At 40.6% G+C, this 22,621-nt stretch overlaps 1 protein-coding gene across 8 annotated transcripts in view; it reads right to left on the bottom strand.

The window, feature by feature from the left end:
• Nucleotides 1-22,621, bottom strand: part of EEIG2 (EEIG family member 2) — a 117,847-nt gene that overhangs the window by 64,964 nt on the left and 30,262 nt on the right. For 6 of the 8 annotated variants that reach the window (XM_042251712.2, XM_042251717.2, XM_042251725.1 and 3 more), the window contains 3 exons: nucleotides 16,691-16,811; nucleotides 10,566-10,595; nucleotides 4,944-5,060 (listed from right to left, as the gene is read on the bottom strand). In XM_042251712.2, the coding sequence (XP_042107646.1) occupies nucleotides 4,944-5,060; nucleotides 10,566-10,595; nucleotides 16,691-16,811 (268 nt within the window). The remainder of the gene's footprint in view (nucleotides 1-4,943; nucleotides 5,061-10,565; nucleotides 10,596-16,690; nucleotides 16,812-22,621) is intronic. The other 2 variants (XM_060412295.1, XM_060412315.1) reach the window with 1 other exon arrangement.

The following is a 22,621-nucleotide window of genomic DNA, read 5'->3' as shown; positions in this document are numbered from 1 at the left end:
TGTTCAAGCTGGTTTTAGAAAAGGCAGAGGAACCAGAGATCAAATTGCCAACATCCGCTGGATCATGGAAAAAGCAAGAGAGTTCCAGAAAAACATCTATTTCTGCTTTATTGACTATGCCAAAGCCTTTGACTGTGTGGCTCACAATAATCTGTGGAAAATTCTGAAAGAGATGGGAATACAGACCACCTGACCTGCCTCTTGAAAAATCTGTATGCAGGTCAGGAAGCAACAGTTAGAACTGGACATGGAACAACAGACTGGTTCCAAATAGGTAAAGGAGCACATCAAGGCTATATATTGTCACCCTGCTTATTTAACTTATATGCAGAGTACATCATGAGAAACGCTGGACTGGAAGAAACACAAGCTGGAATCAAGATTGCCAGGAGAAATATCAATCACCTCAGACATGCAGATGACACCACCCCTATGGCAGAAAGTGAAGAGGAACTAAAAAGCCTCTTGATGAAAGTGAAAGTGGAGAGTGAAAAAGTTGGCCTAAAGCTCAACATTCAGAAAACGAAGATCATGGCATCCGGTCCCATCAGTTCATGGGAAATAGATGGGAAACAGTAGAAACAGTGTCAGACTTTATTTTTTGGGGCTCCAAAATCACTCCAGATGGTGAATGCAGCCATGAAATTAAAAGATGCTTACTCCTTGGAAGAAAAGTTATGACCAACCTAGATAGTATATTCAAAAGCAGAGACATTACTTTGCCGACTAAGGTCTATCTAGTCAAGGCTATAGTTTTTCCTGTGGTCATGTATGGATGTGAGAGTTGGACTGTGAAGAAGGCTGAGCGCCGAAGAATTGATGCTTTTGAACTATGGTGTTGGAGAAGACTCTTCAGAGTCCCTTGGACTGCAAGGAGATCCAACCAGTCCATTTTGAAGGAGATCAGCCCCGGGATTTCTTTGGAAGGAATGATGCTAAAGCTGAAACTCCAATACTTTGGCCTCCTCATGCGAAGAGTTGACTCACTGGAAAAGCCTGATGCTGGGAGGGATTGCGGGCAGGAGGAGAAGGGGACAACAGAGGATGAGATGGCTGGATGGCATCACTGACTTGATGGACGTGAGTCTGAGTGAACTCCAGGAGTTGGTGATGGACAGGGAGGCCTGGCGTGCTGCGATTCATGGGGTCGCAAAGAGTCAGACACAACTGAGCGACTGAACTGAACTGAACTGAAAGGCATTTCCTCTGGAGGATCTCTGTACAAGTTTATCCTGAAGACTAAATGCTTAATGCAAGTCTCCACATGCCTATTAGCAGCATCTGAAATATGAAATATACAGGGTCATCTATGAAGTTCCCCATTCTAAGAAGCTAAAGAATAAAAGGGCTCAATATTTGGAGAAATCTGGACTCCCATATACTCTGCTGATGGGAATGTAAAATGTTTTAGCCACTTGAAAAAGTAAGGTAGTTCTGCAAAAAGTTAAAAGCAGAGTTACCATGTGACCCAAGAATTCTGCTCCAAGCATGTATACTCTTGAATGTATGCCCAGGAGAAAAGAAAACATATGCCCACACTAAAACTTGTATATGAATGCCCACAGCAGCACTGTTCATAACAGCTAAACAAGTGAAGGACCATTAACTGATAAACAAAATATGGTATAGCCATACAATGGAGTATTACTTAGCTATAAAAAGGAGCCCAGTACTGATACATACTACAGCATGGCTGAACTTTGAAAAACATTATGTTAAGTTCAAAGAAGCCAGACACAAAATACTACCTATACTATAATCCCATTTATATGAAATGTTCAGAATAGGCAAATCCAGAGAGAGAGTAGGTTAGTGGTTGCTGAGGGCTATGGGGAAGGGCAGAGAGTTGGGGGTAAAGTGGGAAGTGACTGCTATTGAGCACATACGAGGTTTCTTTTTTGGGGTAATGAAGATGTTTTAAAACTGATTATGGCAATAGTTGGACACACCTTTGAATATACTAAAACCATTCTATTGTGTACTTTAACTAGGTGAAATGTATGGCCAGTGAATCATAGCTCAATAAAGCTAAAAAAACTGAAAAGTATTCAAAGTCCCTGTCTACTACCAGCTGGATCAGCTTCTCTTTCAAGGTACTAAGTGACTTAAACTAATGTTCTTGCCACTTTCTGGAAAGGAGCAGTTAGCATCTTGTTGAACATCCACCCTGTCCTGAAGCATACCATGAGGCTACTATTGCAAACACATTTTGGGAACGTACCAGGCCAAGACCTTTCAGACAAGGTCTCTAAAAACAGCCTCCTCCACGTCCCATATTTTGCTGACATCATAGCAAGCCAACGCCACTTAGCAGCTAAAGTTCTTAGGAAGGCAGGGAGGCTGTGAGTAAGCACAGGAAGCTGGTGTGCAGACAGAAATTATAAAGCAGAGAGCCAAGAACAGTCCCTAGAAAGGTCCTTCAGTTCCTGGAAGTTCAGGTCTGGTTGTAACTTCCCATCCTAGGGCTCTGTGAAATGTCCCTGCATTTGACCTAAAGCTCTCTTTTATAGGAGCTAACCTAAGGGATTTCTATTTCATACAACTAAAGAGTGTTGGCAAAATCACATACAGTAACTCTTTCAGAACTGAGGATCAGCCCCCTTGCGTCAACTACTGAAATGCCCCTTTTATAGAGGAGGAAACAGGGGCAGAGCTGAAGTGCTTATACAGGGCTCCAGAGATCTAAGAACAAACACAGAGCCCTGATGTCACAATCCACCGTCCTGCTATGTGGCTGTAATTATGTTCCTTAAGCTCCCTAAGCCTCTGGCTACTCAAATTCTGGCTGAAAGCTAAAAGAATGATGGAATGAATACCTAGAGTACTATTATTTGGAAATGGTGTTTTTTTGTTTTGTTGGACCAGAACTTAAAGCTTTGCTAATGCTTTTTGAAATGCTATTCTCTAGTTGCTGACTGCCTTTTAAGAATCAGCCATACTGCTATCAAAAAGTCTACAAACAATAAGTGCCGGAGAGGGTGTGGAGAAAGGGAACCCTCTTACACTGTTGATGGGAATGCAAACTAGTATAGCCACTATGGAGAACAGTGTGGAGATTCCTTAAAAAATTGGAAATAAAACTTCCATACAACTCAGCAATCCCACTGCTGGGCATACACACTGAAGAAACCAGAATTGAAAGAGACACGTGTACCCCAGTGTTCACTGCAGCTAGATGTCCATTGGCAGACGAATGAGTAAGAAAGCTGTGGTGCATATACACAATGGAATATTACTCAGCTATTAAAAAGAATGCACTTGAATCAGTTCTAATGAGGTGGATGAAACTGGAGCCTATTATACAGAGTGAAGTCAGAAAAAAAAAAAAAAGACCAATACAGTGTATTAACGCATATATATGGAATTTAGAAAGAAAGATGGTGATGACCCTGTATGCGAGACAGCAAAAGAGACACAGATGTAAAGAACAGACTTTTGGACTCTGTGGGAGAAGGCGAGGGTGGGATGATTTGCGAGAATAGCATTGAAACATGTATATTACCATATATTACCAGTCCGGGTTTGATGCATGAGACAGGGAGCTCAGGGCTGTGCACTGGGACAACCCTGAGGGACGAGATGGGGAGGGAAGTGGGAGTGGGGTTCAGGATGGGGGACAGATGTACACTCATGGCTGATTCATGTCAATGTATGGCAAAAATCACTACAATATGGTAAAGTAATTAGCCTCCAATTTAAATAAATAATTAATTTAAAAAAATCAGCCATAGGATCTTATTATGTTCTTCTGGAAATACCGGTGATAATGGTAATAACAACAATAACCTTAACAGTAGTCATGATTTGAGAATCTATTATGTGCCAGGCTAGATGAGTTTGAAAACTGTCAGGTATAGGTAATTAATTCTTTGTCTGCTAACTTCTGAGTATTTGGCTTTACTCAGATTATTTTCCTTTCTTATCATTGGGGAACTTACCATAAGAGGGTAAACCTAACTAAAATACAGCAAAAGTTTCATCCAGTGGGTTTTATTAGATCCAAGTACTTTCCAAACATTTTCTCCACTGGTCTCATTTAATACTGGCACCGACTCTCTGAAGTGTGTCTTCCCTCTGGGTTCCCCAGGGTATAGAGCTTCTGAAGGTACTTGGAAACAGTAGGGCAGATGTCCAAAGTGAGTTCCATCTGTCATGTCACTTGTCAGAGAACCCGGTGACTTCTACATATGCCCACCACAGCTGTGCTGGCAATCACCTTTTGGGAGCGGGAAACATGTAAGGTATTCATTTATGATGCTCCTTCTGCTCAGAAAGCTCTCATGCTGTAGCGGTCGTATGTATTCTTCCCTGAATGTTCTCAGCACCAAAGAGAAACACCTTGGGATCATGAAGGTGAACGTTTGTTACTTTTCAGTGCTTCTGTAATTTTGACTGTTTTTTCCTCCTACGTGCTGTGTATTTTAGTGGTGTGGCCAGCTTGTGATCCTAGTACTGGTTCCCATCTTGACCTTATATTGTTTGTTGTTGTTTAGTCGCTAAGTCATGTCTAATTCTTTGCGACTCTGGGCTGTAGCCCACCTGGTTCCTCTGTCCATTGGATTTCTCAGGCAAAAATACTGGAGTGGGTTGCCATTTCCTGCTCCTGGGGATCTTCCCGACACAGGTAACCAAACGCATGTCTCCTGCCTTGGCAGGAGAGTGGCTCAGAGGTTAAAGCGTCTGCCTGCAATGCGGGAGACATGGGTTCGATCCCTGGGTCGGGAAGATCCCCTGGAGAAGGAAATGGCAACCCACTCCAGTATTCTTGCCTGGAGAATCCCATGGATGGAGAAGCCTGGTGGGCTACAGTCCAGGGGTTGCAAACAGTTGGACATGACCGAGCGACTTCAGTTTCACCTGAGAAGCCTGACAATATACAACTATGATTATTTAAAGGCAGAGAATCTCATTTGTTGAACATGTAAATCTGGAAATGTGCTTACTTTAAGAATGGAATTGTCCTGTCTTGTATTTTTGGTATCATAGCCTTCCAGTAAACAGCGACGAGTGGTATTTCCTGATCCAGCAAACTCTGCCAGGTTTAGATCTGCAAAGCCCAGCTATGAAAAGAAAGAGAATTATATTAATAGAATATCTAGTAGGCTTCTATCATATTCTCTTTAAATAAGACATTCAACCCATATTCTACCCAAGCTGTCTCAAACCGGTTATTTGCAGTTTTTGCCAACTTAACAACACCTGTTTTTCTTTGCCTAATATGTCTTAAAAATTGGCTCACTTTTTGTAAAATCATATGGTTGAGCTTGTAAAGAATCCGCCTGCAATGCAGGAGACCTGGGTTCGATCCCTGGGTTGGGAAGATCCCCTGGAGAAGGGAAAGGCAACCCACTCCAGTATTCTGGTGGAGAATTCCATGGACTGTACAGTCCATGGGGGTCACAAAGAGTTGGACATAACTGAGTTTCTTTCACTTTCATTACCTATTTAACTCTTGTCTTGAGTAATATGATCTTTGAAATAACAGATTTGTTTACTCCATATATTTTCCTCTACCCATTAAAACATGTAACTGTTGATGTAACAATGTATATTAAACAATGGAAATCACTGCAAGTAGCACACCACATTATGGGAAATACTAGCAGACCAACCTTGATCACTTGCAGACAAACAGAGAAAACTGATCAGACTCGCCTCTCCCTGTTCTGGTTTGGCTCTATTCCCAGTTAACCACTGGTGACTACAGATAGTTGCAGATTATTAAGTTCTCACTCTCCGCCTGACACCAAAATGACTTAAGTGTACCACACACTTTCTTTGGTACAAGCTCCCACTCCTTCACCCCCTACACAGTATTTGCCTCACTGGTCTCCCCTGAGCTAGATCTCTCTTTATGAATGAAGCCTTCTCACACTAGCCTTCTCTGCTGTTAACCCAAAAGCTTGGCTCAAACCGATTCCTCCTCCCTATTACTACTCAAGTTTGGGCCCCATTTTCTGCAGCTATCAAAGATTACTGTCTGGTCTTTCCTCTGATGTTGCTCAACTTTCTCATTCCCAAGTGGTAAAAAAAAATTATTCCCCTTATATCATTATTTTCTGAACAAACTAAATCGATTCTACATCACTAAGTGTATATAGTCTTTTGTTAACAAAAAGTGTTTTGAGTCTGTAATTAAGCACATCTCCCTGAATATATAATAAAAAGTATTATACATTTCAAATCTTACTGTGGCTTTTTGAAAAAAAGGTTCCTGGGATTCTGCTTTCTTTTTTAAAATAATATTTATTTTTGGCTGTGCTGGGTCTTCATTGCTGCGGGCTTTTCTCTAGTTGTGGTGTGCGGGCTTCACTGTGGTGACTTCTCTCATTGTAGAGCCCAGGCTGTAGGTTCACAGGCTTCAGCAGCCATGGCTCCTGGGCTCTAGAGCAAAAGCGCAATAGTTGGGGTGCATGGGCTTAGCTGGGCTTCCCTGGTGGCTCAGATGGTAAAGAATTCACCTGCAGTGCAGGAGACCTGGGTTCGATCCCTAAGTTGTGAAGATCCCTTGGAGGAGGGCATGGCAACCCACTCCAGTATTCTTGCCTGGAGAATCCCCATGGACAGAGGAGCCTGGCAGACTACAGTCCATTGGGTTGCAAAGAGTCAAACACGGCTGAGTGACTGAGCACAGCATAGCACATGGGCTTAGTTGCTCTGAGGCATGTGGAATCTTCCCAGACCAGGACTGAACGCATGTCACCTGCATTGGCAGGCGGATTCTTTACCACTAAGCCACCAGCAAAGCCCTAGATATGATTTTAAAATGCCTGCTTTAACACTTTAAAGTGCATATAAATGCATGTATGAATGGCATTCAAGATGAAGATTTTACTTGTAGGCTAGAGCACTATTTTAGCAGTTTTTAACTGGTACAAAAAGAATGAAGGAAAGAAGTTAAAAGATCAGTTGAAGGACACAAGGTCCAAAGGCAGGGAGTCAGAAACATGGTAAGCCACAAGTAACATCTACCTAATTTTCATGTGATTACTCTGGCCCAAGAGATCAGCGAAAAGCCGGGAGATGTCCAGGGCAAAGCCACACCCAGATGAACATGTGAGGACTCCTGTGGCGGTGTCATCACACACCACCCACATGCCCTGTCATATCCTGCCTATCACATATGACCCTTCCTCTTTGAACCTCCAATATCTTTTCCATCCACACTCTCTGCTGATGTCTTGCCTCCTACTTCATTCACAAATAAAAGCAATTTATTACTTTAACTTAGTAACTTAAGTAATAACTTACCCTAAGTGAGCTGGCTGTGCTCCCATCTGAGGTCAAGCACTCTGCTCTTGCCTACTCAAGTTCATTGCTTCAGGGATTCTGCCCTCTCTACTGGATCATTCCTATCAGCACACAAATATGCTGGGTTTTCTTCCATCTTAATGAACAGAAGGAAACAAAACTTCACCCCACATCTCTCTCCAGTCCACTGTACTATTCTGCTGCTCCCCCTCACAGCAAAACTCCTTGAAGGACATTTGCATTGACTGTCTTGATTCCTCTGTCCACGGCCACCTTGTCATTTCCCCTTCACCTCCTTATCTACTCTTCCAGCCACAAGATCCTTTTCCTTGAAAATGCCAAGACCACCCCAAGGTCTTTAGTACTTACTGTTCTTTTGCCTGATGCATTCTTTCTTAAAGCTTCTCTTAGCATTCTTTCTCCCTCCATTAGGGGCTATGTTCAAATGTCATCTCTCTAAAGGGGGCTTCCATGACCATTCTAGAGCATGCCTGCCTCCTCACTCCCCTACCCTCTAACCTTCATCTGCATTATTCTTCTTGGTAGTTATCATCACATCATGTATGTACATATTTCATATCTATTGTGTATTGTCTGTCCTCCTCACTTAATCCTTCATCAGAATGTAAGCTCCCCAAAGGCAGGGGTGTTTGTCTGTTTTAGTTTACTGCTGTATCTCTTACACTTAGAGTAGTGCTGGGAACAATGCTTAGCACATGGGAGGCAATTATATATATATTTTTGAATAAAAAACAGCCCTAAGGCTTACCATCCACTGCCAGAATGCTGGTATTACAATAAGCATAAAGCAAATTAGAAAAGAAAAGAATCTGGTCAGTTCCATGAAGAAAAGTGCACTAAGGTCAATGTTTACTGAACACTTTTTATGTGTCTGGCTTTGCTCTAGATACTGAACACCAGTCATGAACAACACGGTTAAGAACTGTCCTGGGACTGCTCTAGCGGCCTGGGCTTCCATTACAGGAAGCACAGGTTCAATCCTTGGTTGGGGAACTAAAATCCCACAAGCCGTACAACACGGCCTTAAAAAAAAACCTCAGCTGTCTTGAAAGAGCTTACATTCTAATGAGATACGAGAGTCCATATTTCCTTGTGATTTTCTCTTTGGTTTCACTGAGATAACTGTCTCATTAAAATGGCATAGATACATACATTCTAGGTATAACTGTGATAGATCTTGTGCTGGATAAAGGAAGGCACAATTACAAGAAAGAGAGTGAAAAAGAACATTTCTCAGTGGGGAGGGATGACTAAGCTGAGTTCTTAATGATACATGAGTTGATAGAAGCACGTGCATGGTAGGGAGAACACCAAGTCACAAGGCACAAATGCCAGAACAGCACAGCTCACCCCAGGAGCGCTCTGAGGGCAGTATGTCTGAAGCATAGGATGAGTGAGTGTGGGTGGGTGGGTGTACGTATAGATGGAAGATCTGTAAACCAACACGAGTCTAATATGCCAGATTGAGGACTTTTCATTTTGTTGTCCTTACAGGCAACAGAGAGCTGCTGGAGGGCTAAAAGTGGAGGAAGGATACGATATCTTTGAATTTTAGAATGATCTCCCTGGTGATGATACAGAGAATGAACTGGAGAGAGACAACAGAGGAACGGAACAAAAGATAGGAGGCCAATGTATGTTTTAAATAAGAAATAATGAAGGCATAATCTAAGGCAGTGGTCTTGGGACCAGACAGAAGAGATGGTTTCAAAAGCTTTTTATAAGAGAGAAATGAAGAAGACTTGGCAATCACAGCAGACTCTCTCTCTCTCTTTTTTTTTTTTTTTTTGCCTACCCACCATGTAATGCCTTGGTATTCCTTGCTAGCAAGCCATGATTTTATTCAAGTATCCACTCTTAGCTCATCCATGTGCACAAGGAAAGCAGCCCAACTCCAGATGACTGTTCAGTTGTGACTAGTCCAAGCTAACCATGGCAATCCATTCCTACTACCCATGACCAGTTTAGGAGGGGGCGTATGATCTGGCTGTCGCCAATCCGAGGTACGGGACAATCCTCTAAGAAGTTTTCTCACTCAAAAAAGACATATAAGTGGAGAAAGCAGCTGGGCTTTGTTATATGTGAATATGTTGACTAAAACCTGAGCAGTTAGCTACCTCCTGATCTTGAAGGGACGAGCCAAGGACAAAGCCATCACATAGAGAATGTAAGAAAAAAACAAAAATAAAACAGAAAGTAACATGGGTTCTTAATGATATTCTCTAGTCAGTGAATCCTGGAGAAGCTCTATCTCCTATCTGCCTGTTTTGGGAGATTAAAAAAGCCTCTATGTGAGGGGACTTTTCTGTTACTTGTAGCAAAGAGCATCTGAATTGACATTGCAACCAACCAGTTTTAGGGAGTTAGGTAATTTGACAGTTGAAACTAGTGCCCTGGTTCTTGGCTTAGATGACTGGATTGAAGGAGACACCATCACAGGGGCTGGAAATACAAAAGGAGAGTGGGGAATTCCCTGGTCGCCTAATGGTGAGGATTCTGGGCTTTCACTGCTGTGGCCAGGGTTCAATCCTTGGTGGGGGAACTGAGAACCCACAAGCATCATGGTGTGACCAGAAAAAAAAGAGGAGTATGTGGTTTAGAGAATAAAGAGGTTTAGAAATAGAAGAGAGTATATGGGTTTCTGGTAGTATTATTAATTACTAATTCCTTCTATCTAGCAAAAAGTGAGCACATTCATTAGTAATTCCATATAAAAGTATAAAAGACAGTATGAAGTGAAGTTGCTCAGTTGTGTCCGACTCTTTGCGACTGTGTGGGCTGTAGCCCGCCAGGCTCCTCTGTCCATGGGATTCTCCAGGCAGGAATACTGGAGTGGGTTGCCATTTCCTTCTCTAGGGGATCTTCCCAACCCAGGGATCGAACCCAGGTCTCCTGCATTGCAGGCAGATGCTTTATCCTCTGAGCCACCAGGGAAAAGACAGTATAGAGAGTGCTAAACGAGCACAGAGTTGGGAGCCCTATTCCACTGGGGGTTGGGTGGGAATGAGACTACCTCCCAGGGAAACCAAATTAACAGTTGCTATTGTTTTAATGCAAACCAGAGATCGTCTTCTAGCAAGGAAGTTTAAACTAAATGACATCCCATAATCAGCATTTAGAAAGAATATGCCTATAATTTATTGTTGGCTCCAACTATTCAATCTCCAAATTGCTCATTTAAAAACATCCATGCTTGAACAGCAATTAGAAAAGCAAACCACTTAATTTTTAGGCTTATAAATAGCAATGAGGGATATTACAAATTCCAAAAGAGTTAAAGAAGACCAACTTACCTTTGCATAAGCTTTTCCACCTTTTAATTCCTGCCAAAGATAAAAAACACTATAAGGATATCACACGACTAATGATTTAAAATTAAATATATGTCAAATAGTTTTGAGGTAGGTATTTATTTATATGCTGGCAAATCCACTCCAGTATTCTTGCCTAGAGAATTCCATGGACAGAGAAGCCTAGTGGGCTACAGTTCATGGAGTCACAAAGACCTGGACATGACTGAGCAACTACACTTTCACTTTCACTTCAAGTATAAAATTCTGATGATCTTAAATCCAATGATGTGGATGTCCCCGACCCCACTCTGGCAAGTAACCAGACTTTTTACTTAGAATTTAACTTAAATTTGAAGGAGACAAATGGTGAGAAGACAAACTAACATTTAATCTATTTGCTGAAGAAGAAACTGCCAAAAAGTGTTCTGGACACATTGGAATAACCTGAATCACCAAAGAAAGGTTAAATTATTTTCTTAGTTAAGCATATTAATAATACATTGCACAAAGATTTCAACAAGAGTGGAGGTCCCCACTCCAGAGACAACCACTGTTAGCAATTTTATATGTGTTTGTATATATATTTATCCCCCCTTTACTCAGATAATAACATAAGACATATACCTTACTTTTTCCCACCTAAAACATATAACATTGTTCCATGGTAATATAGTAGAAACTTCCTTATCTAACTCTTATCTAATGTGAACAAAGCTGGCAAAAGTGAAAAATAATAAAAAAAATATAGATGTCTTAACACTTACTTTAAAATATATAAACTACATTAATTTGCCAAATCCCTCCATTTGGGACATCACACAGATACAAGATTTAAAACACTTAGACACTGCTTATCACACAGTATATACTCCGTACATGTGTTTGTTGAGTGGAGTTACCTTATCTTTCTTTCATAAACCAAGATGCACAATGTATTATGTACCATTTTCATCTTTAAAGGGGTGACTTGAAATAAGCTGAGAGCTAATCTACGGTAAACTCTTGTTGTTCATGAATATCTGCTATCCCTCCCCTTCTCTGCTCCTTTAGTCTTGCCACCAGATGTACTCCATTATGAATTACCAAGTTTTCCTTTATTATAACGTTACTGTCATATCTTTAATAGTGCCTTTCTTTAACAAAGCAAAACAAAACTTTTTCTAGATAATCTTAGTCTCTACTAGATAATTCTTTTCTTTGCTCCCTTCTACAGCCAGATTTTCCAAAAGACTTACCAAAATTCGCTGTACCCCACTCTCTCTTCAAAGTAACTCTAATTGGGGTTTTGCTCTCATTTTCCCTCTGCGATGGCTCTTAAGATTACTAATGAACTCCATTTCTATTAAAGCCCAAGGCTTTGGCTTCATCTTCCTTAATTCCAAAACAGCTCTCTGCCTCCTTCCTAATAAGATTTTCTTCTATAAACTTCCAAGGTGCTACAATTGTCTACTTTTCCTCCTACTCCCTGGCTACTTCTCACTCTCCTTTGCAAGACCTACTACTCTTTGCTTCAACCTCTGTAGAAAGTCTGCTAGCTGCATCCGAAATATCCATTCTTTCCCTCTCCATCATAATAGAATCCTCTATTTTTAGGTGGGCTTTGGCTACCCAAAATAAAGTAACTGACTACATTTTTCACTTTCTTTTTGAACTATAGCAGTGTGACTAAGATCTGGCCAAAAGTATATGAGAAATGATATATATGAATTCCTGCTCCTTTCTTGTACTTGCTGAGCAATTTAATACCACTTCTAAGTGTTTGGTCTAGGGCCTCTTGTTTTCTCTATCTACACTTTCTCGCTGACCTATCCCATTCTGGTCTATGGCTTTAAATAAGAATTGTATGCTGACGACTCAAATCTTTAGTCTGAACTTCTCCTCTGAGTTCCATATTAGTATTTTAAATGCCTACATGACATGTCCACTTGATGTCTCCTGTGTGCTCAGCCACTTCAGTCACTTTCGACTCTTTGTGACCCTATGGACTATAGCCCACCAGGCTCCTCTGTCTATCGAACTTTTCCAGCAAGTACACTGGAGTGGGTTGCTATGCCCTCCTCCAGGGGATCTTCCTGACCCAGGGATTGAACCCAGGCCTCCTACATTGCAGGCAGGCTCTTTACCTGCTGAGCCATTGCGGAAGTCTTTGATGTCTCATAGACACTTCAAGTTTAACGTGGTCAAAATAGGTCTACTGATCTACTTTGGCCACCTCATGCGAAGAGTTGACTCACTGGAAAAGAGTCTGATGCTGGGAGGGATTGGGGGCAGGAGGAGAAGGGGACGACCGAGGATGAGATGGCTGGATGGCATCATGGACTCGATGGATGTGAGTCTGAGTGAACTCCGGGAGATGGTGATGGACAGGGAGGCCTGGCATGCTGCGATTCATGGGGTCCCAAAGAGTTGGACACGACTGAGCAACTGAACTGAACTGAATTGATCTCTATCTGCCCCCCCCCGCCCCCAAATTGCTCCAATGGATGTCTTTGCCATTTCAATAAACAGCAGAATCATCTACTCATATGCTCAGGAAAAAGATCTAAGAGTTACTCTCAATTTTGTTTCCCACATTCACCATATCCAATCCATTAGAAGGGGCTACCACCAAAATACATCCTGAATCATACCACCTCCACTGTTATAACTCCATGCCAAAACATAAGCATTCCTCATCCAAACTATCCCAATCACTTGAGTGGCTTCTGCAATTCATCTTCCACACAGCATCAAAAGTCATCTTAGAAGATCATGTCTCTCCTTTTTAAAATCCTCAAATTGCTTTCAAATTTCTAACAAATTTATCCCAAATATACAATTGGAGTGAATTCTAAACTCCTATAAAGCCCCACCTGATCCAGTGCCTCCAATCTCATCACCAAGAACTTCCACTTCCACATGCTCCATGTTCCAGCTAGGCTGGTGGTCTATCTTTAAACATGCCATGGTGGTCTATCTTTATCCTGCATGAGGTTCACAAGACTTTTGAATATGTGGCTCAATATCTTTCATCAGTTTTAGAAGATTCTCAGCCACAATCTCCACAGACTCTCACCTCTCTTTTCAGGGCTCCACTGATATATATATATATATATATGTCAGACCTTTATATTGTTTTCTGTATCTTACACCCTGTTCTGTGTGTCCCACACTTATATTTTCTTTCTTCCTTTATAATTTTTTAAAACTCTTTTATTATGGAAAATTTCAAACATACACAAAAGTGGAAGAAGTAGTATAATAAAACCCCATGAACCCATCAATTAGCTTTAAAAATTATCAACACATGGCCAATTTCATCTTATCTGTATCATTCCTTATCTATCTCTTGTCGTCTCTCCATTTTTTTTGTTGGGTTATTTATTTTAAATATAGCAGTGTGTACAAGTCAATCCCAAACTCCCTACTGATATTTTCTTTTGTCTTATTTTCCAAAGTGTTCTTCAGTTGTGACAAACCTGCTGTTAAATACATGTGTTGAGATTTAGTTTCATTTACTTAGTTTTAAATTTTAGTTACTGTATTTTTCAGTTCTAAAATTCAATTTAAGTTTTAAAATGGTTTCCAATTCTCTTATTTTCCATACTCTTGACCAATTACAATTATTGTATAAAGTTTATTAGATCTTCTCCAAATCTGTATTTTCCTTGGTTTGTTTTTATCATCTTGTTTTCCTTTTGATTTTGGTCATGCAGTCATGTCTTTTTGTATGCTTGGTAACTTTTTGTGCATGGTAACTTGAAGAAATAATTTTAGGCTCAGAGTAATGTTATTCTCCTCCAGAGAAGATACACATTTTTTTCTGGTGAGTAGAAAGGTTAGGACCTATCACTTTCATTTAAGCAGTGACTAAGCTGATTGGAAGCTGAATGTCAATTTTTGTAAGGGTTGATCTACAGCCATTATACTCATTTTTCTAGGCTGAAACTCTTACAGAGTCCCAACTACTTAGGGTATTTACCAAGGCTCCTTCTGCAAGTGGGCTCTGGACTCCATTTTTGTCCCCTTTGTCCTGTAAAATTGCCAGAATCTCAGCTCAGCTTCTTAGCCTCTCCATCACTGCTTTTGGCTCAGCTCCTTAGCTGCTACTTACAAATTGGCAACTGCTTTGAGGGTTAAACCAAGGCCAAATGTCAGGCTCATCTCTTTATACTTCCCTGGTCTTTGATTCGAAACCTCTTAAATCCTTGCTGAAGGCAGCTTCTAATGCCTTCAAGCAGCTATTTTTAATATTTTGTATAGTTTTTCGGAAAAGTTCACCCTTCTCAGAGGGAAGGATGGCCTGTAACAAGCTAGTCCATTAATCTGAGAAGCATAAATCCCCAAGTTTATTATAATATTAGGGTCTGTTATAGATTTAACTGTGCTCACCCAAAAGAAATACTGAAATCTTAATATGCAGAACCTCAGAATATGACCCTATTTGAAAACGGAGGAGGCTTTACACAGATAATCAATATGACTGGTATCCTAATAAAAACAGGAAATTTGAACACAGACACGCACAGCAGGTGGATGATACAAAGACTCAAAGGGAGAAGACAGCCATGCAGCTGGAGTGATACAGCTCCAAGTCAAGGAAAGCCTCAGACTAAGAAACTAAGAGAAAGGCATGGAACAGTATCTTCTCTTCTTGCCTTCAGAGAGAGCATGGCCCTGTTGACACCTTGATTTTGGACTTCTGGCCTCCAGAACTGTGAGATGGTAAACTGTTTTAATCCACTCAGTTTGTGATACTTTGTTATAGCCCTCGCATTCTAACAAAGGGGTTTTTTACTTTCAGGGCTTCCCTGGGGGCTCAGACAGTAAAGAATCTGCCTGCAATGAGGGAGGGTACAGGTTCGATCCCTGGATTGGGAAGATCCCCTGGAAAAGGGAATGGATACCCACTCCAGTATTCTCGCCTAGAGAATTTCACAGACAGAGAAGCCTGGCGGGCTGCAGTCTATGGGGTTGCAAAGAGTTGGACATGACTGAGTTACTAACAAACAATCTGTGACAGTTAATTTTATGTGTCAACTAGACTGGGTCATGGGGTGCCCAGATATTTGGTTAAACATTATATCTTAAACTATGTTTTGCAATGCAGATAGTATTTATACAGTTGGCTTTACTAATTTTTCTTTATTGGTTCTCACTTTTACATAATAATTAGATAGAATAAGGTATAGTAAGTTCAGTAAGTACTTCCATATACCAAGCATGGTAAGAGAATACTAGTGGTTCACCAGTATCTGTTCATTCCTTCTTTAATTCTGGAATCTGACAGTCACTCAGCTAGAGACTACATTCATAGCTTTTCTTCTAGTTCGGTGTGATCATGTAACTAAGTTCTAACCAGTATGAGCACTTTTGAGTCATGCCCTAAAAAGGAATGCATTTGTTCTCACGTTGCTTCTCCTTCTTTCTCACTGGTGGAGAGATAACAAGACTAGAGCAACTTCCTTGGATCTAAATATGGGCATCATACAGTGAAGATGGCACAGCTGCTCTACCAGCCCTGGATTCCTTGGCAATTACCTGAGAGAGACATACACTTCTATTTTAAGTTTACAATGTATTATACTGAAATAATCTGAGATGACAATTTTTATAGATTATTGGTAATATGCTTCAACTTAGTAAGTAGAAAGGAAATTTAAAAAAAAAACATGGGTTTAAAATCAGAAAGATTTGTGCTTGAGTTCCTAATTTATCATTTATTAGCAAAGTGAGTCTGTGCAAGTAACAACCTCTTTGAGCCTTGGTTTTCCTGAAAACGGAAAAGATAACACATTTTCAGGGCTATTATGAGACACAAAATATGTAAAGTCCCTAAAAAACAGTGCCTAATAAAGAAGAGAAACAATGAATGGCAGGGTAAAGACCTATTGTGGCCCCTAAACTAATAGAAATAAGATTAGTAATTATATGCATAGTGATAATGAGATGAAGGTTCTTGATGATATTTTATTTCTTCAGATTCCTCATCATATTTATCATAGCAATTTAAATTATGCTGCAGGTATGAAGTGAAGTTACATATAACAGTTCTAACAGCAAAGCAGAGCTAACTAAAGTGAGTCAGTGACTACGGAACTAACCACAGTTTCTGAGAGGAGAGAAGGAACAGGCTGTTTCTATACCTTCCTCACAGAGACTCTGTAGATACAAGGGTCCAGGACGCCCGTGGTGGCACTAGCGCTCATTTTGCACATAAATGAGAACTTCTTCCTCCAGTGAACACAGTTGGCTTGCACCACCTCCCTGAGGGGGGGAAGAAAAGAACCAGTTAATTAACTATGATAGTACTGATGACATGTTAAAACACACACACACTATTTCATGCAAGTCCATAATGTAAATATGTGGTAACAGTGAAAAATGAAGAAAACAAATTCCTAATCATGTGATCTGAAAGTCTTCAAAAAGTTTTAATTATACACAGGCAGCTGAAAAATAGTGAATTTACTTAATTCACTGAATTTACTCAATTCAATCAATATAGAATGATGCTTCACCATTCATTCAACACACAATACACATTTGTTTACATTAGATGTGATGAGTATATGCTAGGTGATTAAAATATGAAGATCAGAATAATTGTTTTTTTTAACCTGATTGGGCTTAGAGTTTAGTTAGTGTAAAAGATAGAAATATAAAAATACTTATTCTAAAACAACTACTGTCACAGCTTTACTTCTATTCCAGTCAAAAGAGCAACAGCAGCTACCATTTATGGACAGTTCACCACGTTATTTAGTCTCACAACAACCCCAGGGGTAACAACCTCGGCAGCTGGCACTATCCTCACATTATAGGTAAGGAAGTGAAGAAGAACTAAAGAGCCTCTTGATGAAAGTCAAAGAGGAGAGTGAAAAAGCTGGCTTAAAACTCAACATTCAGAAAACTAAGATCATGGTATCTGGTCCCATCACTTTGTGGCAAATAGGTGAGGAAACAGTGGAAACACTGACAGACTTTATTTTGGGGGGGCACCAAAATCACTGTAGATGGTAACTGCAACCATCAAGATGCTTGCTCCTTGAAAGAAAAGCTATGACCAACCTAGACAGAGTATTAAAAAACAGAGACATTACTTTGCCAACAAAGGTCCGTCTAGTCAAAGCTATGGTTTTTCCAGTGGTCATGCATGGATGTGAGAGTTGGACTATAAAGAAAGCTGAGTGCTGAAGAATTGATGCTTTTGAACTGGGGTGTTGGAGAAGACTCTTGAGAGTCCCCTGGACTGCAAGGAGATCCAACCAGTCCATCCTAAAGGAAATCAGTCCTGAATATTCTTTGGAAGGACTGATGCTGAAGCTGAAGCTCCAATACTTTGGCCACCTGATGTAAAGAACTGACTCACTGTTAAAGACCCTGATGCTGGGAAAGATTGAAGGCAGGAGGAGAAGGGGACGACAGAGGATGAGATGGTTGGATGGCATCACTGACTCAATAGATATGAGTTTGGGTAAGCTCTGGGAGTTGGTGATGACAGGGAAGCCTGGTGTGCTGCAGTCCACGGGGTTGCAAAGAGTCGGACACGACTGAGTGACTGAACTGAAATGTGCATAAGGAGAGATGTTACCTCCAGGTCATTTAGGTAGGAAGCAGCATCACTAGCATTCAAACCAGGCTCATTTAACTCGAAAGTCCATGTGCCCATTTTTTTCAACAACTCTGCCCTTTCAAGTTTCCAGGTCTCTCTATACATGCTGTTCCCTCTACCATTCTCTTAGAAAGGAAAGATAATTAATCTTCTAACTTCAGAAGAAAAAGACAGTGGGCAAAAACAGAGCTGGAGAAAGCAGAAAGGAAAGGCAAGAGAGCTCAGGTTAAATTATTTTCTTAGGAAAATAATAATGAGGTGACTTCTATAGGATGATAGTAGCTGATGGGTGACTTGTTAGGCTGAGGATGGTAAATGTGACAGGGAGTCAACTTGTAGTTGCCTTAGTGAATAAAATGAATTTGTACTGGGACCAAGTGATTTGGTTTTATAGATTTCTCTATCAATGCACAGACATCCAAAAACAAGAAGTGCAAAAACAAATATAATTTAAAAGCCAACTATGTGTTTGTGTGTGGTATGTGCATGTTATATATAAACAGAGATGAGGGGGTGTATTTCATCATAGGTTTAACTGTAGGAACTTTAGCTTTTTTTTTTTTTTCCAATTAGGAAGCTTTAGCTGATTTAAGAAATTATGAAGAGAATGCATGTGTTCTTAGGGGAATTTCCCTAGAAATCCAGCAGGTGTGCAATTTATCGGTATAAATTTATCTACATACGGCACAGGCAGAATGAGAGCTGCTTGGCAAAGGATAGGTCTGAAGGTATTTGTCAGGCAACCTGAGGCATCCCCAGTAAGATGAGAAGTAGCTAACCCATATACTCAAAAAAAAAGTGAATTTGAAAAATCAGTGAATAATGAGAATAACAAGCTTTCCTCTAACCATCTCTTAAAGACTTGATCAAGGCATCAGCCATGGTCTCTGGAGCTTCCCCCTTAAGGTATGCAGATAAACAAGTCCCAGTACTCCTGGACTCTTCAGGAATATTTTGAGCTTGAAGGCTTGGTAGTTCCTATCATTGAGACCACTGATAAATGATCAAGAACCAGAAATAACATTAAAAAAACACCTGTTACTTTACTCTTCTGATAAAATTAAATAAAAACTTCTGGTCAAGGATGGCAGTATGGGTACCTGTATTAGCTTCAGCTCTCTCCCCAAAACTTTCTAAATTAAAACAAAAAATTTTTAAGTCACCATCATACAAGGACAAAGAAAACCAGACAGGAGACAAGAAAGAAAAAAAGGCAGTGACAGAGAAGTAACCACTGATTAAGCAAATCAAAGAACGCTGAACCTTAAGCTGGTAACATTGAAAGCCAAGAACAAGAATTTAAAATTGATCTTGAAGTAGAATGAAGGACAAAAGGCAGAGTCAATGAGCACCCTCCACATGCACAAAGCTTTTACTCAACTTTTAGTGCTCCAAGTTAAATATGAGCAGATACTTAAGGAAAGTCCCTTAATATGAAAGACAGATCAAAAAATAGCACAGAAAAAAACCCAAAACAAAAAACAACTTGAACAAAACAAAGTCTACACTGGAAGAAGAAAAGAATATCAGAGAGAAAGAAAGTACATCTACCGTACAGGAATAGGATGCTGTTTTTAAAAAAGGAACATACAGGAAACTAACATGGTAACAGATAGGATCACCCAGAGGAAATCAGTAAACTCCTAGAAGCACACAAATTACTAAAACAATCAAGAAGAAAACTTGAAAAAACCAATACAAAATGAGATTGAGTCAGGCAATCAGTAGTCAAAAACCTCCCCCAAACAACAACAACCAAAAAGCCCAGGACCAGCCAGCTTCAGGGTGAATTCTACTAAATAATCAAAGAATAATACAAATCCTTCTTGAACTTTTCCCCTCAAAAAAACAGAAAAGAAGGAACACTTTGAAACTCATGTTATAAGCAGCATCATCCTGATACCAAAGCCAGATAAAACCACCACAAGAAAATGAAATTATGGACCAATATCTCTGATAAAGATAGATATAAAAATTCTCAACAAAAATACTGGCAAACTGAATTTAACAACATATTAAAAGGATCAACGCATGCAAAATCAACATGATATATATATGCCACAGTAACAGAATCAAAGATAAAAACCACATGATCATCTCAGTTTAGTTCAGTTCAGTCACTCAGTTGTGTCCGACTCTTTGTGACCCCATGGACTGCAGCATGCCAGGCTTCCCTGTCCATCACCAACTCCCAGAGCTTACTCAAACTCATGTCTATCACGCTGGTGATGCCATCCAATCATCTCATCCTCTGTTATCCCCTTTTCCTCCTGCCTTCAATCTTTCCCAGCATCAGGGTCTTTTCCAATGAGTCAGCTCTTCGCATCAGGTGGCCAAAGTATTGGAGCTTCAGCTTCAGCACCAGTCCTTCCAATGAATATTCAGGACTGATTTCCTTTAGGATGGATTGGTTGGATTTCCTTGCAGTCCAAGGGACCCTCAAGAGTCTTCTCCAACACCACAGTTCAAAAGCAACAATTCTTTGGCGCTCAGCCTTCTTCACAGTCCAACTCTCACATCCATACATGACCACTGGAAAAACCATAGCTTTGACTAGACGGACCTTTGTTGGTCAAGTAATGTCTCTGCTTTTTAATAAGCTGTCTAGGTTGGTCATAGCTTTTCTTTCAAGGAGCAAGCATCTTTTAATTTCATGTCTGCAGTCACCATCTGCAGTGATTTTGGTGCCCCCCCACAAAATAAAGTCTGACACTGTTTCCATTGTTTCCCCATCTATTTCCCATGAACTGATGGGACCAGATGCCATGATCTTTTTTCCTGAATGTTGAGCTTTAAGCCAACTTTTTCACTCTCCTCTTTCACTTTTATCAAGAGGCTCTTTAGTTCTTCTTCGCTTTCTGCTATAAGGATGGTGTCATCTGCATATCTGAGGTTACTGGTATTTCTCCCGGCAATCTTGATTCCAGCTTGTGCTTCATCCAGCCCAGCATTTCTCATGAAGTACTCTGCATATAAGTTAAATAAGCAGGGAAACAGTATATAGCCTTGACGTACTCCTTTCCCAATTTGGAACCAGTCTTATTCCATCTCCAGTTCTAACTGTTGCTTCTTGACCTGCATACAGATTTCGCAGGAGGCAAGCCAGGTGATCTGGTATTTTCATCTCTTGAAGAATTTTTCAGTTTGTTGTGATCCACACAGTCAAAGGCTTTGGCATAGTCAATAAAGCAGAAGTAGACGTTTTCCTGGAACTCTCTTGCTTTTTCGACGATCCAACAGATGTTGGCAATTTGATCTCTGATTCCTCTGCCTTTTCTAAATCCAGCTTGAACATCTGAAAGTTCTCAGTTCATGTATTGCTGAAGCCTGGCTTGGAGAATTTGGGGCATTACTTTGCTAGCATAGGAGATGAGTGCAATTGTGCAGTAGTTTGAACATTCTTTGGCATTGCCTTTCTTTGGGATTGGAATGAAATGATCATCTCAATAGATGTAGACAAAAGTATTTCACAAAATCCAACATCCATTCATGATAAAGACTCTTTTAACAAAATAGGTAGACCAGAAACTTACCTGAATACACTAAGGACCATATATGAAAAGCCTATAGCTAATAGCATAATCGATGGGGAAAAACAGGAAATGTTTCCTGTAAGTACAAGGCAAGAATGTTAACTTTCTAGGGCTTAAGACACTATCCAGACACATGAATATAACCTCCCAAGTGGCAGACTGACATATGAACTAGGACTCTGGGTCAGGTTCTCATGTGAGAGTAAGAAAGTCTAATAATGAGCCAAGAGACCAGGATGGGATGAAATGGGCTATGAAAAGTGTACTCACCTATTAATTAACTCACAACAGGCACAATAAAGAATCCTTATTGGAGGAGAACTCCAAAAACAAAGGCAGAGTAAGAACCTCGTATAATACTCTGCACAATATACTGCCGACCACAGTAAACACTCAATAAACATTTGTGGACTAAACACATAAATGTCCTTCATGGGCCACAAACGAACCGTCTCAATCACCAATTCCTGTCTATATTACTTCACAGCTATTCCTAAATCAATCTCTTTCCTGTGTCTAGTCCTGCTACCCTAATTTTGTCCCTCAACAATTCTTCGCTGAAATACGGCAACATTTTCCTAAATGGCCCCTACAGGCAAACCCATCAGTACTCTGCCTGATATGACTGAGCAACCACTTTCACTCACTTTCATGCATTGGAAAATCCTGTGGGCGGAGGAGCCTAGTGGGCTGCAGTCCGTGGGGTCGCTAAGAGTCCCACACGACTGAGCAAGTTCACTTTCCCTTTTCCCTTTCATGCATTGGAGAAGGAAATGGCAACCCACTCCAGTGTTCTTGCCTGGAGAATCCCAGGGACGGGGGAGCCTGGTGGGCTGCCATCTATGAGGTTGCACAGAGTCGGACACGACTGAAGCGATTTAGCAGCAGCAGCAGCATGTTACCACAGAGCTCCTTCTAAAATACAGAAG

The sequence above is a fragment of the Ovis aries genome, chromosome 1 (assembly GCF_016772045.2).
Source record: "Ovis aries strain OAR_USU_Benz2616 breed Rambouillet chromosome 1, ARS-UI_Ramb_v3.0, whole genome shotgun sequence".
NCBI lineage: Eukaryota > Metazoa > Chordata > Mammalia > Artiodactyla > Bovidae > Ovis > Ovis aries.
This window is presented reverse-complemented; position numbering and strand designations above follow the sequence as displayed.